Here is a 21,096-nt window from a genome sequence, read left to right as displayed (position 1 = left end):
AGATCTAGATCCTCGATGATATACTGACAATTAAGCCTGGTTTTACAGACTTTCTCATGATATCAGTGTTTACTGCAACTACTGGCATTTCTCTTTAAGAAGACATGTTCCGGAAAAAAATATTTTTGTCTCTCTTGATATTTTCCTCAAGCAATTTAGAATGCCCCGCATTTATTTCAAGGAAATATATTCATGCACAATTACAGGAATTCAAATTCCATTTGAAAGATAGTTGATGGAAAAGATAATATCGCTCTCTATTCGTTTAGATTATCATGAACAAAATCCATAAAATACAAAGGAATCTCAATTAAACACCCACCGCATTCATAAGCTTCCTTAATAACCAATAAATCCCCAATACACTGCCATAATGATGCGCGTTCGCATGCAGGGGACTCTTAAAAATTAACTAAAATAATTTTATTTCATTTATATGCATTCATTTAATAGTATTTTCAAGCTCTTGCTTATCATCGACTTTCCTTCAACATACTATTTTCTACACCACATTAATGATAATTATTTTCTATTTCAAAGATTTTTTTTAATCAAACATATTACATACAAGTAGAAATTCGATACTACATTTTTAAGGACCCCATGGAAGAACAGTGGTATCTTATTGATACCGCTGAAATGGGCCATCCTCCATCTGTATGTTATGTTAATTAGATCATGTATATATTTTATCTTTTTATATGGAAATAAATACAAACAAACAGACCCTATCCAGAAAATTTTCGTTTACTTAGTGACTGAGAATAAGTAAAACGTTTTAAAAACGTAAGTATTCTGGGGAACGAAGCAACCAAGCTTCTTACAAATGCGATTGGAGCACATTTTTCCTTCATTATGTACAGTGATATGTGAAGTTTAAAAATGATGCAGTTTCACAAATTTTCATAGGGGGGACTTACCCCCTCCCAATACAACTGGGCCCCGTCTTACAAAGAGTTACGATTGACCCAATCAATCGTAACTCTACAGAAAATGCATCAGTGTCATAAAAAATTTTCTACATGAAATTTGCAAAATGTCCTTCGTAAACAAAGGAGATCACACCAAATTGTCAAGAAATGAATGAATTTATGTATATACTTTCATATCTACATTTTTTTTAAATAAACATGCATTTTATATGTTGGCTTTACTGGCTTTCCATAGTTGCAATTGATTGGATCAATTGCAACTCTTTGCAAGCCGGGGCCCAGATATCGATAAGCTCTAAATGAAAAAGCTGAATATATTTCATGGACGTTTGTGTGGTAAACGCGTGTTCTCAATAGCGCTCACATTTTTGGCTCCCCTCTCTCTCTCGCTGCGCTTGTTCGAAAGCTTTCGATTACAATGCACCATCCAAAACTCAAACGACTAATTCATTTACATAGACATTTTCTTTATAGTTTGTTTACCAGAATGTGGGATGTATGATAAAAAATATGATCAAACTCAATCGTGAAGTACTTTCAGTCACTAAAATGAAAACAAAATAATAACTCCAAAATCATTTAGAAATTTATGTTAAAAAATGGGGGATCGCGAGGCCGAATTGTTCAAAAAGCTCACGACCAAAGCAGGAAAGTTTTCAAACAGCGAATATATATTTACATTTGATCATATTACACAATTTAGTAACCACTGCACCGATTTCTTTAGCCCCCCCCCCATTTCCACCCCCTTGTTTAAATTGACGAAGTATAATAACGAATCATCGTATTTCTTAAAATCCTCGAAACATCTAATCATAAAACAGACGATCATCTTTCTCAGCAAAAACCCAAAACTATTGTATTATTATTTTTGCAATATTTGTTTGTTTGTTTTCTTAAATCAAAACATTTAGTGGGAGAAGATCCATATCAGAAAAACTTTATTTTTGTATTTATCCTCGCGATGGAATTGCGGACGATATTTCATTGACATGTGTTTTGTACACACGTGTTGCCAGTGGCCTTTTATTATTCAAAGAAAGATTGTGACATTGACAAACAGTAGTAATAACTATTCACTGGAATAATGAATACTGGTTAATATAACCGAGGAGAGCACTCAAAATTGACTTACACGGCATGTGTTTTAAAAAAAATCAACTACAAGAGTTATTTCAAAAACAATGCTGCGAATAGTGTTTTGTTTTTATTTATATCAAATTCTATTTTACTCATGACATGTATGATGAGACCAGTAATGGTTAATAAATCGCTCCTAAATGTTCCTATTGTCACATGACTTTGAATATTTCATTGTACAAAAAAATGAGTTCGTGTTAGGCATTCGTCTGAATTTTAGCAAGATATTGCTTGCATGAGGTTTGTCTTAAATCCACCAGGAGAGCAGGTTTTACGAAAGACTCGTCTGACATTTCATCCTAAAATAATGTTTTACAGTTGTAAAAGTGCCAAGAACTACGCAAATATTGATGCTGCTGCTGCTGATGGTGATGATGATGATGATAACGATGATGATAATGATGATGACGATGATGATAATGATGATGATGATGACGATGATGATGATGATGATGATGATGATGATGATAATGATGATGATGATGATGATGATGATGATGGTGATGATGATGATGATGATGATGATGATAATGATGATGATAATGCTGATGATGACAATGATGATGATGGAGACGAAGACGACGACGACGATGATGATGATGAGTGTATAATAGCAATGAAATTAAAAGTCTGTATGTTTGCATCCTTGACAATCATTCAAACCGCTTCATATATAGTTAACTCATGTTTGTAAATTGTTTTCGTTCGGCCAACTTAAGTTAGAGTCCCCGGTTAGCAAACCAATGCCACGTATAATGTCCGGAAATGCATGGACTCGGTTAGTGGGCTAAATTCAAATTTTGGAGTGTATGAGACCACAAACATACATCCCCAATTCGGTGACTTAAGATAAATGAGTAGGTGCACTAATGTCAAATTACAAGAGAGAGATAGTGTGGGTGTGTGTGGCTCATAGCGCCAGCCAATCAGGGAACTGGCTCCTTGGCTTTCCCATGTGCAGTTGGAAAATGAAATTGTAAGCGAACTCACTGGTTGCCATGGAAACCAGCAATAATGAAAAATTTGTCGAGTGATAAGTGAATTAATTTTTGATATGTGATCAGATTTCTGACACCGAGTCTCGCAACAGAAGGACAATTTGTTAGTCATCGCACACCAACATCGATAATGGTGTCATTTCTTTACTTACCGCTCTCTCCTGTTCAAAGCATCCAATAAGAAAAAAGCATGTTAAAAGTTGAAAAAAATATATTATTAGGCAACGTCAGGTTTGTAAATGAAAATTAAACACTTTACTAAGACGGAGAAATAGCGTTTACACTCTAGTTAACGATTCGATCGAACTGACCTATATCGAGTATGGTCACGTGTTAATGTGGACGAGGAGTTCACCAAGCCTTTTCGCTGACGATCGAAAATGGTAGGCGGGAATTACTATGCCGGCACAAGACGAGACTTCTTGATGCAAATCAAATATTGCAATTGAATAGCTATCACATTATTAATTATAGTCTTTATGGTCTTACTACAGGAGGACTAAGTAAAGAAAGAATTTGATTGGTATGTTTTGTATTGGTTAGTAAGACGATAATATTGCCTGATTGATTGATTGATTGATTGATTGATTGAGAGAGTGTAAGGTCAAAAGTAAGTGTAAAAGATAAACGTAAACTCACGTTTGCTTGAGCGTTGCCATCGGCTCCCTTGGATAGTAATAGCTCGACGATACTAGCATGACCGGATTCAGCAGCCATCAGCAATGGCGTTTTCCCTTCCTGTTTGTATTGAGCAAGACATTGTAATGTGTTAAGGCAGGCATTTTTTTTATCAGATATAGCCCAAAGTGTTAAACTAACACTAAACATTTGACGCCGGAGGCTGAGGGTGTTATTACAACACCTTTGTTTGTTATTTTTACACCGTTTGGTGCTATGTTCAATATCTACATAGAGTGTAATTGTAACACCTTCAACCCCCCTCCATTAATGTAAATTGTTACTACCGCAGTCAGTTGGGATTACAATTACTACTAAACATTTCATAAATTCAAAGCATCACTATTTTACCTCATTTCTGATGTTGATATCAAGTTCATACTCGAGTAGCTTGGAAACCATATCAACATGTCCATTTCCCGCCGCGAGATGGAGCGATGTAGAACCGTCCTGTGTGTCAAAAGAGTAAAGATTGATGCATTGGAATCATTGAAAATGACAACTGTACATTCGTTTTATATGTATTTCTATTTACTTTGTCAAGTGTTTTTCGATTTTCATTTCAGAGTTACATAGTCAATTACTTCTATGCAGTAGACCGAATTGAAACGATCATGTGACATGAATTGTTAAAAAAAAACTCATTGGGCAACATTCCCGTGCCAAACTGATAATTGCTCAATCAGACAGGCTTTTTTATTAAGTTACACTTCCCACCTACATTTAAACAAGCATTAGTCACCAGACTATTTGATCTGCTATAGAGATAATTTTATGATAAAAACAAAAATGTGCAGAAATAAGCATCAAAATCAAATAAAACAAAGAATCCTTACGCCTGTTCTGGCGAATTTGTTGCACTTTACTTTGGCCAGGTACTCTAGCGCCGAGACTTGTCCGTGCTCTGCCGCCACGTGAAGGGGAGACTTCCCACCCTAGAAAGTGATTAAATCAAAGAAATTTAAAATGTCAGTATCATAATCACATTGAAGAACGTAACAATTTCGCATATCCCAGTGTAGTAAGCTTTGAAAATAACTTCATGCCCATTTATACACTGTAAAATCTGTGGTGTTAAAACTGGCACCAATTGGTGTTAATATAGGACCACACCCTGAGGTGTTAAAATTACACCCTACAGATTGAACATAACACCAAAGAATGTAAATGTAACAACCAAAGGTGTTGAAATAACACCTATAGGTGTAAAACTGATACCACCAATTTAACACCGGTGTAAAATAACTGGTGTGGTCCTCTATGTACACCGGTTAACACCACAGATTTTGCTGTGTACGATTTTTTTCTCTTTCTCTAAAGTTGAAATATAAGGTGATTAAATACTCTCTATATTCCTTAGATTGAAATAGATTGGGATCAGGGACCAGTCGAAAGTTGGATTTAAGTTTTCAATCTGATAGATTTGTAACTCAATCTTTTTCGATTAAAACTTTCGATTCAATTTTAGATTGGTCCCTGCCCACGATCTATTCGACTGACTTTCAATCTGTTGGATTTAGAGAGTATCAAACACCCCTGGCTCATTTTCAAATATCATAATCTGCATGGATTTTTTTATAATATTACATTATGATTTGACTATAATCAAGTTATCGATATACAAAGAATGAATGTGAATTACTAGGTTCATCCGTTTCCAGCTTCCAATTAGCGGTCTCTGTGTCAGTTGATATTGTACACATAAAAGTATCAATAATACGTAACCTTTGTCAATCAACAATAATAAAAAGCATGGATTTAAATCAAAGTCCTAACACACCACTGTTTGGTTCACAATATGCGCTTCATCTCCAAATCTATACGACACGACATGCTCGCTATATACACAAAATATCACATTTGTATAATTCGTCGGTTAACAGAGTGCGGAAATTATGACAAGGAAAAAATATTCAAATTCCATCATAACCCCAGCAAGCAAGATAACAGCAAAGAAGCAAAACAGATCTCAATTACACAAAGGACATGCAGGCACGTCATGAAGGCATAAAATAATGCTCTTTAACTCTTTGGCAACATATATACTGTCTACACAACGTTATTGGTTAAAAAAAACTTATCCAACTCTGGGTAGTTTTCACCCAAAGCACACATTATCGGTTTAAAACTACCCAGAATATGATAAAGTTTTAACCAATTGTTGTGTGGACAGTATATATGTCGCCCAACATTTTTAAAAGTGTACAACAAAAATTACCAAATTAATTGCACAATAATTATGTCAAATCCATCACAAGATGATTATCATTTTTATTTATGATGTGCCATGTCTACTCTGCAGAGTTCTCAAGGCGCAGTGATTGAAAGATGAAACAATGTAGGATCCCTTATAAAAAATAATTATATCAAAGCAGCAAAATAGACCACGATTACCCAAAATATACAGATATGATATGCTTCCAATGAGCAAAATCACTATTATTCAAATAATACATGTCGTCGAGAAAGAATACACCCACGAGGTAAACGTTTGGAAGAGCTACGAGGCAATGATGATCATGGATGGACCGAAGATTCTATTGCCCGAGCAAACTGATGTGTGTGATGTGATTTATAATATATTGATGTGGATTTGATAAATTTCCATATTTCAGTAAGACTAATTACACTCTTAAAATGTTGGGCAACTTACTGTCTACACAACAATTGGTTTAAACTTTATCCAATTCTGAGTAGTTTTAAACCAACAATATATGCTATGATTGAAAACTGAATTGGATAATTTTTAGAAACCAATTATTGTTGTGTGGACAGTATGTTGCCCAACATTTTAAGAGTGTATTAGCACCGGTAACTAGCATAATTATTTCCTGTTAGCTTAAATAAATGACTGGTCATGCGATAACTTTTTACCAATCATTTGGTTTGGATCCATATCAGTTTGCATTTTCACCAGGGGTATATACGCGCGACTTTACAAACGAGTGGACACAAAATTTGTATGAAGTTATCGATCAGCATGTTTTGCTGTCAACATACACGTTATTAAAAACTATGATCTAGGCAAAATACAAATTGACTTATTTGTACTTCGTTGGAATGTCAGGAAAATGTTAATAAGCTACAATTTTCGCTCTTAATATCACAATCGCTCCCAAATTCATCGAAATTTTACGAACAGCCCTAAATGGAAAAGGCCGTTTGTACTAATTACCGTGCATTCTTGGGATGGAAATAAAAAAAAACTTAACAGCTTTCAATGTAATAATTACACTGTTTTTTTTAATTTTCAGCACCCTAAGAGTGTATAACAATATAAGCAAATTGCCGGGATGTGTCACAGACTGTATGGAGGAATAAAACTGCGTATTCACAGGCTTGCCGCGAACGCACGAACTTTTGCCGAGGTACTTTCGCTAACCTGCATGAGTGATTCGTGCAGCTGGAGCTAGCCCGTTTGCCACATAGTCCAGTTTCACCTTTAACTTTATGCGAATTTAAGAGATCTCTACCATGACGAGCACCCTTCTGATCGGGAAATCAGATCCATTACGCATGCATGGTTAATGAGGGAGCGCAGTGTTAAGGGAGAGAGCGAGTCCAAATCATGGGCTATGCTGTGAAAATTTAAAGCCCCGTGCCACTTTTACCAGTACCACCATTACAACAGTCTCACGACAATGATATTCACATATAGAATCATGTAGATGTAACACTATATGAGTTTGTGAGGTAACAACGTGTACTATTCATATTACCACAAATCACTTAGACACCACAATTTAACAGAGAAGAGTAGCCTGCATCATGGTCATGCAATGAAAATATGAACTAACGACCGATGGGTCGCTAATATAAGTATATAGCGAACATGGCGAAGTGCCGGTCATAACCGCGACGATCCCGGTACGAACGACCGTGTCAAAACAAAGTGCGTCAAAAAGCGGGTGCCGGTATACCTCCTTTGATTTTTTCTCCATCAAAGAGTCGGGATGGCGCTTTTTAGCTTTTTTCTTCCTCTGCTCCACTTCAGGTTGCCAGCGTCCTTTTCTTATCATTCTCTGTGAGAACGACTCCTCGCGCGGGCCCTCGGGTGAGTAATTAATATAATAATCATAGGCCTCGCTCAAGTTCTGCCTCGAAGACTCGTTCAGACGACGGCAAAGGCTGGGGTTTGACGCGCTTAGCTGGCCTTGAGTCGCAAGTGACGTCACGCCCAATGACGTCGCGTTGTTTGAGAGGCAGTTGGCGGCCAGCGAGGACCGGCGTCTCATTTGATCGAATTCTTCGGGGTAAAATAATAGCTGATCGTGGGGTAGTCGGTAGAGTATAAACATGATAAAGGAAAAACAATGTTATCTGCAAGTTCACAATATTTATAACTTCAAACTTATCATAATTAGAGTCGTGAATAGATGGTTTTAAACTATACTAGCAGCTACAGTCCTATTCTAAAACAGACAGTTCACAGCATTCTTTTGAAAACACAGCAATTCACATTCAGGAAAGTGATGAAGTGAATGATGAGGAAAGTTTGCACATGAAATATAGCTGTTCGTGGTGTTTTGCCCCCCAATGATCGATGCAATCAGAAACCCTTATCATGGCGGTTTGGCCATTTCGATTTCTGTTGGTAACGTTTCGCAATTTATCTTTATTGTGATTGCCTTACCTAGCAACACGCACATTATCATACAAGGAACTGGCCAAACTCTGTGATAAATGGCTCTGATTGCATCCAACTTCGGGGGCAAACCGCCGTGAATCGCCATCTAATCCGACGATGTGTCAATTATCGCCCGTTGTTGAGCGCAGAGCAAACCGATTACCATCAACACTGGTCTCCGAGACGGTCTCTGAAAGATGACACGACACGATGCTCCTGCAACATTTGCTCCGGTCTTATTCTTAAAGGGGAAGTTCACCCTGACAAAAAGTTTATTGTAAAAATAGCAGAAAAAATAATAAAAAATATTGCCGAAGGTTTGAGCAAAATTCATTAAATAATTAAAAAAAGTTATTAGAATTTCAATTATTTGATTTGTGACGTCATATGCGAGCAGCATTCCTACATAGCGAATGGTAAAAAATCAATGAAATATAATTTTCTCAGAAAATTGAAAATGGTTTTCACTGTACCTTTTGTATATCAATAGACAAATCATTTCACACCCGACCATGAATAGAAAACAAAATTAAGTCATCAGGAACCATGCAAAATTTGAAATTCATGCATTTTATATTACATAACACATGGGGCAACTGCTCGTTTATGACGTCACAAATCCAAAACTTTGAACTCTAATAACTTCCTTACTCTTTAACAGATTTTCCTCAAACCTTCACCAATATTTTTTACTATTTTTTCTGCTATTTTTGCAACAAAGTTTTCTTCAGGGTGAACTTCCCCTTTAACATGTCTAAGGGCATATGTTAGAGTTAGGTTTGTAGTATAGTGTTTGGTTCAGAAGAAGGTTAAAGCGAACGATGAGGGTTTGTTTAGTTTTGGAGGAGAGGTTTTAGGTTTGGGCTAACGTGGCGATTTTCCATCGGAGCACTGGCGGCGGAAGGAAAAAAAATTTGGGGGTGTCTACCTGAAATTTTGGGATGGACACATGTAAAAAGTTGGACAAGTGCTCCAAAAATTTTTGACAAGCAAAAAAAAAAAAAAAAAAAAAAAAAAGGTAATCAACCTAAATTTTAAGGGGGGACAACACACGTTTCAATGGGGGTCCACGTGAATTTAGGGGGGGACGCAGGGAAAAAATTGACAAGCAAAAAAAAAAAAAAAAAAAAGTTAGCAAACGCCTATGCATCGGAGCAATATTGTCGCGGGAGCACCTGGAACCGTGGCACGGGGGACCTTTACAGAAAGAGTTGCGATCAAACGCAACTCTAAGAATCAAGCGTAATTAATTTTCAACCAATGAAATGCGGCTATTAAAGACTTGCGATTGATTACTTGAGTTGCGTTTTTAAACGCTACTCTTTTTTCAAGCGGGACTTGATTATGCCGACGTACGCGGAGTATTACAAGCCATTTTCTCATGTATTCCTTTCTCATTTGTTTTTTACATGTTTTAACATGTTAAAGATCTCTTCATCAAATGGAACTGAATTCTTGGGGTTTACTAAGAAAAGGGGATTCCTGATATAAAGAATCGAATGCTTGATATCGTTTAATGAATTATGTTGACATCTGGACCAACTGCAAGTCATGCACCTGCTATCATTGAAAGTCAGTCGTAGTCTTGTAGACCAGTCAGTTTACAAAGTGTGCAGTTTGTTTAAACACTTGCAATTTTACTTACCATTCTATATTCTTTTAAGAAAAGGAAAAGAACAAAAAATACTTATGAAACAAATCTTAGGAATTATTCATTCCTTAAACGCGTAAGGCTGAAATATCAACAATGTTTTGTTCGGCACAATGTTTTAATTATCGAGAAAATAAAAAAAGATAAATATAAACCTTTACATATATTCCCACTAAATAAATATGGAGAAGTCCTTATGCAATGTATGCAGGAATTTGCTGTCGAAAATTCTATATCAATCTCAACACTGAAACATAAATTTTACTTTCATCTTATCTAAAATTGTATTGATTTACCCTCCTATCCGAGGTATTCTCCTCGGAGAAGTTTTAATGGAAAATTGGTATCAAAACAATAGTGATTAATGAACACAGACGTAACATACGAAATCCATTCCTTGAACCAATTTCAGATGTGAATTCTCAGCAAAGTGACTATTTAACATTATGAAAAATCTACTTTGTCTAACATTTGCAAGCATGTGTGGATAAATAATGATTTCATGACGTGATAATTATTTCCAACAAAGCTGTCTTAAAAGAATAAGAAAGAAAAATGATAATGAATCAGGCTCATATTATCATTGTACTGTAAGACATGTGAATATTTTCCACAGTAGAAACTAAACCATCGACCTTCATAAACATAAACTTTGATTTTTTTTTCAATAATACTGTTTTGTATACAGTAAGAGTTAAACACTCGAAAACACGATTTAAATATTACAAAAATAACTAAAAATGAATGGAATGGAATGAAATAAAAACTCACATCTGCCTTGTCTGTTTTCTTTTCAACGAAGGAGTCCACACTTCTCGTCTTCTTCTTCTCTTCTCCCTTTTTGCCCGTCGCCAGGTTGCCAATGTTGCCCATCATGTTGCCGGCTGCACTAAACAACCCAGTCATCTGTTTGTTATGTGAGTTGTAAGTCACCGTGTTTGCCCATTGATAAATGCGATGAGGTTATGTTAACATTCACCGAGACATAATGTTGTATGCAATATGTTGTGCATATCATGATGTTGTATATCCATCATGTTGCGCACCACCACCATGTATTTGTTTATGACGTTGGTGGATGGTGCCGATGTTATGTAAACATCAACCATGTACATGATGATAATGTTGTATACCATTACATTGAAAACCACCATGTTCGTTGCGTGGTTGTTGAAGAAAAGTAACGAAATATTTTTTTAAGTTATCTTGTACGATATTTTTGTAAATTATGTTTGGATATTGTGCAGTTGCATACCATGATGTTGATATATTTTTTTGTCCAAGAATGCGAATTTAAATTCAGTTTTATACCACCATGTTAAGAGTCGTTGAGTCGTTAGATAACAGGATGTTATCCATGATCACAGTAACGTTAAATGTGAAATAATTTAGGACGACAATAATTGTGTTTTATGTGGGGTTGGAAAACATAGCATGCAAACAATTCCCCCATTGTGAATATTTGACGATATCGTATGTACATTGAACGAGATTAAATATGAAAGTGTTAGTCGAATGTTTTAGTTATTAAGATGATGATGATATCACGACAAACGTTGTTGAAGTTAGTGTATGATGTGTGATAAATCAAGGTCACGGCAAGAAGAGGAGAGAAAATGAAATAGTGCAATTAACATACTGCAAAAAAATACAAAAAATGCACATTGTAGCCCTTTAATAAAATAGGGTAAAAATCATGAAGTCCATGTCTATTACCTGAGTACAATGTTGAGGAAAAAACAATCTTTATTGACCGGAGGGATTTTACATAATGGTGGTAATGGTACTTAGACGTGTTCAGCTAGCTTTATTTTATTCTCTTCAAAATTATACAGTGTGTATCAAAAAAAAGTTTACACTTAGAAAAAATCCTGTAAAATCATATATGTGTAATATCCTGAACATTTTTCCACATTTTAACATTGGTATAGGTCCATTTGAGCAAATGACGGTATCACTGTCGAAAAATATTTTCGGTTGAGTGAGCACCACTTACTTTGAAAAGTTAGTGAAAAATGATTTGCGCAGAACTTTGAAATAGTTATGCTAATAAAAGTAGACCTTGATCATGAAGAACACGTTGAATTTAGCTAGTAAATTCGATTTAAAGATATCTTTTACCCTTTTAACTTGTTTCCTTGCCTAAAACACTTCGAAGAGTGCATTGCGCCCCACCCCACTCTCCCACACACCGAGGCCATCGTGAAGATATTTGCTTTACACTAAGCGGTTATTTACATGGAATGGCTTAGGCTTGACTTTCATTTTGTTAATCATTGTCATGCTTGGAAAAGTGTGGAGACACAAGTAGTAATAAAAAAATGAAATGTAAACCCACTTTAGATAATAAAAAATTAGTGAAAAACATGCTGGAGATGTCTGCTGTAAACTTTGGTTCAGATTCAGTTATGTCCTCAGATACAGCTGGCACAAAAAGGGTAAAGGTTGTGCTTACTAAGTGTTGAAATTTCAGTTTGGGTGGCAAAGTTGTTACAAAATGCTCGAATGTATCCGTTTTATTTCAATTGACCAAAAGTGCAAGAGGAATGTATGAGAGATGTTTCGCAGGGTAAGCTTGATTGCGCCCTTTCCCCTTGACACATCGTGAAAACGAGCATTTCTGCGCAAACAGATTTCTGCGAGCTTTAAAAAACAGGGCAGTGCTCACTCAAGTGTAACATTCTGTCAAAACGTTTACTTTCATTGGATAGATGAGCCCCAAACCCAAGATTATATGTGAAAAAAATAACCACATGTTGTATATTTTTTAATTCCCAGGGCCTTTTCAAAGTGTAAACTTTTTTTGATACGCACTGTAGAATTATCACATTGTAAACTCTAAAAAATGATATTAACTATTGTTTCCCGTTGCATACACACTTTATAGTGATTGGTCAAAATGATATCAGAAGTAACTTTGTAACCAATAGGAGATTGTGATAAAAACAGAAAGCAGAATATTAGTTAGGAGTGTATCAGGGCTCGATTGAGTTTGACAATTTGTTTTATATAGCGTGGTTATTGTATGTTGCTTACATACGCCAACTGACGCGATGTCAGGAAACCCGGGTATCACCATTCAAACGAATACAGGGAATGTTTTTAGAATGTCGAAATATAGAACGAATGAGCGACATCGAATACGTACATAGCGTTGAAATATCATGCTAAAAACATGCTTAGAATGTTTTTTTTAGCAATATGAATACATTTTCAAAATATACTTACTGAAATGTCTAGCTTTGGCAGAAATTATTTTGCATTAGCATTGCAATCATATGAATGTAATGATAATAATACTAATAATAGGACATGAAGTCATTTTGTATGTATAGTAATTTTTTTTTCTTTTTTTTCCACAATCAAGAAATTTTACCTGTTTTTTTTTAGCTTTCACTTGAGACCTTCGTTGTAGCTCCGCAGCTAAAACCTTGCCTCCCCTCCCCCCCCCCTCAAAAAAAAAAAACAGGTAAAACTTTCCTGAGTGTGGAAAAAAGAACATTTCGCCATGTCATCACAACGAGAAAAACATTTTCAGTAATCATTGTAATGGAAAAATGATTATACATTTTCACCTTAATAGGTGAAAGGGAAATAAAAGCTTATATATTAACGGAAGCTCAACTTTTGGCGATGTTGGGAAGGGTTGATTGCATTGAGGCATGTACAGAATGCAAAGAAAATAATTGCAAGCATGAAGCTAAACATACTCATGCAGCAATATAAGGGAGCGAATTAAGCCAGTATAATATTACATAATAATGGATCATGAAATAGCTCAAGAAAGTATTATGTATTGGGTAGATAGAGACAGACAGCATAGAAAATCAATAATGGGGTGAAACTCTACTGAAATAACGTTTCCATCTCCAGGATGTCATGCAGCAATAGAGCATTACAGTAGTTCAGTAAATAGTAGATTGGTACAGTATGCATTGAGGCAATCAGGATGCACCTTCTTTACAGAAGATGTACATACATGGAGGAACCGGTAAAAGTCGTGGTATTTAAATTTTTGCAGAAGGTGTCGATTAATGAAGTAGGGCATCCAACAAAAAAATAATTTTGCTTTGTTAATTCGGATAGATCCACCTCCAAACCACGGGATTTGGGTGAAAAAATTAGGGTACAATATAATGTTCCGTTATGAAATCACTAAGTTTGTAAGACGGTGTTCTAAAGCTTGTTCAAAGTAAATTTTTAAAATGAGGGCGCTATATTTCATGAACGGAAATTTTCATCATCATTCAGTCAAAGGCACACGTCTTTAATAGGATTGCGAGGTAAGAAAAATAAAGCTCAATTATTTTTTTTTTAATTCCTATCTAGCAAGCTCCATCTGGGAACCCAGTTGATAAAATCACCCTGTTCCGTTATCTTCACCATAACATCTGCAAAAGCTTCTGACACATTGTTGAATATGACAGATAAGATATAATTAAAAAAAATATATGTACGATTCATACACTAATCCCCTCAGCACCGAGCAGAGAACGAAAAAGCATATAGCCGATATGTTACCAGCCACCAGCTTTGTCAACTAAATGTACTTATCTAGAGCAAATGGCAAATCCACCCGAACAAAAAGTATATTTGTGAATGAGAAGAGAATAATCAAACAAGCATAAATCATCAAATCTGGATGGAAAAACGGTGATGTGCACGCGCATCATGTCCGGTATGTGCGTTATGCAAATGAGAAAAACCAATTACGTCATTGACTTATTTCCTTATGTGATATATTTCAATTTCCCTCCAAAATTCCCTCAAAACAAAGACTGCAAAGGTTTGATACCTCATAAAAAACGTAAATTCATCATTGTCGTAATGGGTTGTGACTTCATAAATATATGTAAAGGCTCAATGTAGAGATTTTTATATAAACAATTCCAGAAAGAAATAGTTAACAGCTCAAAGGCTCCATTATTTGCATAAACTAACAATGGTGTGTCTTATACGTCCAACAGTTTTGTGAAAATGAGTGAAACTAATAAAAAAAAATACCCCAACTTTCTTATTTCTTACCCGACCACACTATCATGGCATCTGAATGCTTGTCTAAATGTTTGTCTCAATTCATTCAAGTCAACTTGTTGTTCGGGGCGGACTGGAGTCTTTCAACTTTACTTTCTGCAGACGACAACCGATACAATCCATGACTATCGATCACCTCGAAACGAAACTCCCAAGTGCCATTGCCGAGTATTACAACATGAAAGACCGAGGTTCATTTTTCGGCACGACCCGTGAGCAAGGCATCTTATGCATTGCTCTTTCATCGTGCATCAAACAAAAATGAATGACAAATGAGATGCGCTGTTAATACCAACATGACCAAAATGTGCACGCGTTTGAAAAAAATAAAATTACCCGATCAGCATTCTCAGAAGACTTAACAACGTTCATGTTCTTAAACACAGAAGCAACGCCCGGAAATATACTTGACTGTAATGCTGATGTGATATCCTGTGAAAAAATGCAATCTGTTATCACAGTTTAGGCCTTTATTTTATAAGTGCATGAGTATAATTTTTATTAAGTTTTAAGGAAGCGATCGAGGGGAAATTTAGGCCCATTCAGCCCGCCGCGAGATTTGCGAGCAAATATCTTGGAATTCCCAGCTTACTTCATCAGGAACGGATCGGATTGGAAATAGGGCGATTCCCAATCAAAGCAATCAACCCTCTCATGCTTACGACAGTGCACCAACGAAACCGATTCCAAACCGATCGATGATTAGTCATTGGAAATAACGTTACAGCTTTGATCAGTTTCGATAGTGCAACTTGCCATGAATTGGATTCATCATGTTCATGCCCTTTTTATGCAAAGGAGTTTCCCCCTTGAAACAATAATTTGAATTGTAGGACCTTATTGCATGCAGAGTCTAAATGCACTTTTATCCTTTGTATTTTACGTTTTGCTTTATTAAGAGGGAAGAGCAAACAAGAAAGAGAGGATATTCCGCAGAAAAAACCAGCAGCTATAACTTAAATCAAATAGAAAAGAAATAGATTAATCAGACTTGTAAACGATCAATATTGATGGGTTTTGGGGTCGGGGTTTTTAGGTGATTTCGGGTGTTTTTAATCAGTGTTTTCCCTTCCCCTCTTTTCGTGCAGGTCGTTTACAAAATGGGGAGAGGTTGCAACAAAAAGACAAATTTTCTGCATCCCCACATGACATCCTACCTTTGGCTTTTGAAACCGGGCAAGTTCCTGGCGATATTTCGCCTTTTCCTCTTCGAGATCAGTCTTGAAACATTATTGTTCAGTAATACATTTTTTAAATAATTAAAATACGATACTTTGTAGCGTTTACATGGAAGGAAGACAAACGACATTTTGTTTGTGGAATGTTTTGTAACTATAGCTATCCCTGTCCTTTCCATTAGACACGATAAAATCAAACATTATTATAGGGGATCTCCCTCCCCCAATCTGGAACAATAATAATCACAGCGAAGTCGTGAATCTCGACAAAAGTGGCGCTATTCTAATTTCGCTGCAGAAGTCCCATTGATGATATCTTGTCTTTACGCCAATCCACTTAAGATATTACACCTATTCTAAGACGACATTGTTAATTTGTGATTATATTGGCGGCGGAAGCCAAAAATGTTAGGGAGGGACCACCAACATTTTTTTCGATAAGCAAAAAGAGGGTTATCTACCAAAGATTGGAGGGGGGACACAGGCAAAAAAAATGACAAGCTTCCGCCGCCTATGTGTGATTATCATGCTTTTGGAAAGCGAATCAAGAAAAATAATACAAAATTATAATTTCTCCCAATGGCGTTTGATCGCAACTGTAACAAAAAAATCTAAATTTCATTTCAACCTATCTAATTCGCACTCAGGATCAGCTCTCGATATTTTGCCTTGCGATCAATGTAACTCTAGTTTGCACTATTGACCCCCGAGAAAAGTAAGATCATCGGCTAAGCAAGAATTCTATCACCAGAAACTTCGGGAGCACTTTCCTGTTCCTAATTTTCTTACAAGAAAAAAGGGCCATCGCTACTTTCGAGGGTACCAACTATCTGCTTTTAATTTATTAAATTCTGTGACAGGAACTCCCCCCCTTCACGTTAGTGACCCCCCCCCCTCTCCTTCCCTTTAGCACGACTTTTGTGAAAGTTTACATCCATAAAAGTAAGATGAATATATAAGAATATCTAGGTAGTTAAATAATTAATTTCCGTGTATGGTTCTGGTTTAGAAGAAGAAGAAATTGCGAAGAAGAAAAATTTGGTTAATATCGCATCATGCATTCAAAAATATATTGATCAATGTTAAGAACAAGTTTAGCTGAAGATCGCATTGTTAGCTTATAGTATATTGAACAAAAATCGAGGAGAAATTACACAGGAAAATGAAGAACATGATTACTCACAAAGCATTATGTCGGATCATTGTTAGCAAAGATACATGTAAGTCGGTTGCACAGAGTCAGGCCTTGCGATAGATAGGTCGACATGACTTTAATCGAAAATACAGTCAGAAGTCATGATCTTCAAAAGTATGCATGCTTTAAACATCATACTTTTAAGATCATGCTAACTTCTACTAACAGAAAATCTATTTTAAAAATGGCTCTCAATCGACATTTTTCAGTTGGTTAAAATGCTTTTTGGTCAGATATTGGACAGATTTAAATGGAAAACCTATTTAGAAGGACGTTTTTTTTTAATCGAAGCTGATTCTTGGGTTAGAAAATGTGATGAATAGAACATTTTCAACAGAAATACGTCATTATCGGAGCGGATTGGTGCCTTTAAAAATTGAACCTTTTTTTTAAATGTCGCCTTCATTTCTTTAAAAATAAACTTCTAAAATTGGGGCTATTTACATGAAGTCAAGAAGATATTCTTTAATCCACAGAATAAAATAATAATTTTAACTATATCTCTTCTGAAGACATGCACAGAAGAGAAAATGTACTGTACAGTAAAAAGAGACAGAATATATGTATGATTCAGATGTAGAAATAGTTTTCATATGATAATAGTATTTCTCTATACTGGGTTATATTAAATGCTGCGAGTTTAAAAGTGGAATAGTATGCGACAGAAATACACATAGCAAGATTTGATATTGCGGGTCGGATATTTTGCAGCTTCGAAAAAATACCTGATAATTTATCTGCAGAAGAAAAACCAGTTAATTGAATCAGACTCGTGAACAACCCCCCCCCCCCCCACATTTCATCCATGATTGTGATGAAATAAACACCCTGGAAGCGTATTTTGTTATGCAAATGCATTATTTTTAAGTAAAGACGTTCCTACCTTGCCGGACACAGCATTGAGAGAGATGCCCCCTCCGCTTTCGTCCTCTTCGTAGTCACTATCCATTGGGTCCTCATCGAGGAGTTCCCGTACGATGTACTCCAAGACATTACGATGTCCTCGGGATGCAGCACAGTGGACGATCGTCATTCCTTGCTGCAATGTTGGGAAATGACATTGTTAATAATATGATTTTAAAAGAATAATTTGATCAAGTGTGAGGTTTTTTCTCTCTCTCTTCTTTATACTACAAACGTTTTTTTCATTCTTTCTTATATGTTATTTCTAAATGAAATTCTTACTTACGTGCCAATTGTAGTCTTCCAACCAACTCGGGCCATATCCCCCAAATAATTATAATATTAATAAAATAGTGATAATGATAATAATAATAATAGTATTAATAAAAATAATAATAATAATGATAATAATAATAATAACAGAATAATAATAATAATGATTATAATAATAATAATAATAATATTATAATAATAATAATGATTATAATAATAATAATAATAATAATATAATAATAATAATAATGATAATAATAATGATGATGACGCCTTTTACCATACCGGAGGATAATGCTGAGAAAAAGGAAGGGCACATGGCTTGAAGCCTTGCGAAAAGGTTCAGAGAAAATTTGTGCAATACAAGTATAGCATTGTGATGTTGAAGAAATATGTCGCGTCCAAATTGGCTAATTTTTAGGATATTCTTCACTTTAAAAAATTCTTAAACAAAGAACTACATATCGAAAGATATACATAATTCCTTTTCAAGAACAATGTTGCGAAATTTCGGCCCGATTGAGCATACAGCGGCAGTAAAATGAATGGGGCGCCCATCGTGCCATTTATTCTTAAACCATTCGATAAAAACACTTTTTTTCACTCAGAAATTGTGTATCTCTGCATAATTTTGTCTCAAACAGAAAAGGATGTCATTTCATTTTCATTTATGAAACGCACAATTTATCCAACAAGCAACTTGGAAATGGAAGGTGGGCAATGCTCTGATAGATTTATGATCCATATTTTGGGCGAAAGGGGTAGAGTGCAAGGACCGAAAATGCCCCAACCATGCCCCCATGATTACTGTGATGGGGGGGGGGGGGAAATTTAACGTTGAAGAATGATTTCGGTGCACATGCAATAGTGTAAAATGAAGAAAATGATAGCACAAAATAAAGACTGACCTTATTTTCTGCCTTGACATTGGCGCCTGATCTCACGAGAGACTTCATGGATTCGTGCTTCCCAAACCACGTCGCCCACAAGAGGGCGTTCATTCCGAACTAGTGGGGGAAAAATAAGTTCGGACGATTAAGTGTTACTCCCGTAATGATTGTGATGAAGAAGGCAAAATTGAAGATGACAAAAACTGATGAAGACGAAAATGATAATGAAGACGGTGAGAGAGGAGGAGCAGTGGAAGAGGGAGATATACATGATGATGATGGTGGTGCTGGTGGTGATGATGGTGATGATGATGTTGATGATGATGATGATGATGTGGATGATGATGAGGAGGAGGATGATGATGATGATGATGTGGATGATGATGATGATGATGATGAGGAGGAGGAGGATGATGATGATGATGATGATGATGATGATGATGATGATGATGATGATGATGATGATGATGATGATGATGATGATGATGATGATGATGATGATGATGATGATGATGATGATGATGATGTGGATGATGTGGATGATGATGATGAGGAGGAGGAGGAGGGGGACGATAATGATAACACGGTGATGATATTAGATTCTCACAATATTCATGATCATATTGTCCGAGACGTCAACGATCAGCAAGATGAATAATTTGGACAAGAAATGTTGTTAGGAAACATGATATTTAGAACAGGAATTATTTGTCTGTTTGTAATAAAAGGATTCTCACCTTATCTGGTACTTCTATTTTAGCATCAGCATCCGTTAGTGATTCAATGACATCAGTATGGCCTTGAGCTGCTGCTAGATGTAATGCTGTACGATCACGCTATAAAAATCAAACCACATCAAAACTGGTTAATCATACATTTTTATCATATTTCTTCAGAGTTACATACATGTACGTGTATGTTACTAATTATTCATTACCGCCCCCGCCATCACCTTTGGCATTACCACTATGACTTCATCATCACCATCATCATCATCCCCATCAACAACATCATCATAATCATCTTCTTCTTCTTTTTCTTCTTATTCATCATCACCACCACCATCTTCAGTCCTTCCAACATCATCATCGTACCGTCAACATCATCTTCGCCGACGTAATCTCCTACCACGACCTTGACCACCATGATTATATAAATGCAACTTTCATTATCATCATCACCATTATTATCACGAACACCGCCACGATCGTCATCATCAAATCCACCGTCAAAGCCATCTCTAACCTCACCACCACCGCCATCGTATCATATCCACAACCATCGCCAACACCACAATCGTTATCATCACCATCTCAATCATTATTAACACCGGTGCCATCATGCTATCCATCACCACCATCGTCATCTTCATTCCTACCACATCTTCACCATCGTCATCATTACCACCATAATTATCGCCATGTTCATCGCCATAACCGTCAACATCGCCATCACCACCTGTCCACTACCACTACTATCATAGCCATTACCTCAATAATCACCGTCGATAATCATTATCATCCCATCATAATAATCATCATCATCACCAACAATATCATCGTCATGATTACGAACATAACCGTCAACACCGCGAGCA

The 21,096-nt window shown here is 36.1% G+C and overlaps 1 protein-coding gene across 1 annotated transcript in view; it reads right to left on the bottom strand.

The window, feature by feature from the left end:
• LOC121415400 (ankyrin repeat and death domain-containing protein 1A-like) overlaps positions 1 to 21,096 on the bottom strand; it is a 44,872-nt gene that overhangs the window by 21,202 nt on the left and 2,574 nt on the right. Inside the window, exons 3-10 of the mRNA XM_041608598.1 lie at positions 20,237 to 20,335; positions 19,518 to 19,616; positions 18,317 to 18,472; positions 10,798 to 10,932; positions 4,585 to 4,683; positions 4,100 to 4,198; positions 3,710 to 3,808; positions 3,223 to 3,231 (exon numbers count right to left, since the gene is read on the bottom strand). Of these exons, the coding sequence (XP_041464532.1) occupies positions 3,223 to 3,231; positions 3,710 to 3,808; positions 4,100 to 4,198; positions 4,585 to 4,683; positions 10,798 to 10,932; positions 18,317 to 18,472; positions 19,518 to 19,616; positions 20,237 to 20,335 (795 nt within the window). The remainder of the gene's footprint in view (positions 1 to 3,222; positions 3,232 to 3,709; positions 3,809 to 4,099; positions 4,199 to 4,584; positions 4,684 to 10,797; positions 10,933 to 18,316; positions 18,473 to 19,517; positions 19,617 to 20,236; positions 20,336 to 21,096) is intronic.

This window comes from Lytechinus variegatus, chromosome 5 (assembly GCF_018143015.1).
Source record: "Lytechinus variegatus isolate NC3 chromosome 5, Lvar_3.0, whole genome shotgun sequence".
Taxonomy (NCBI): Eukaryota; Metazoa; Echinodermata; class Echinoidea; order Temnopleuroida; family Toxopneustidae; genus Lytechinus; species Lytechinus variegatus.
This window is presented reverse-complemented; position numbering and strand designations above follow the sequence as displayed.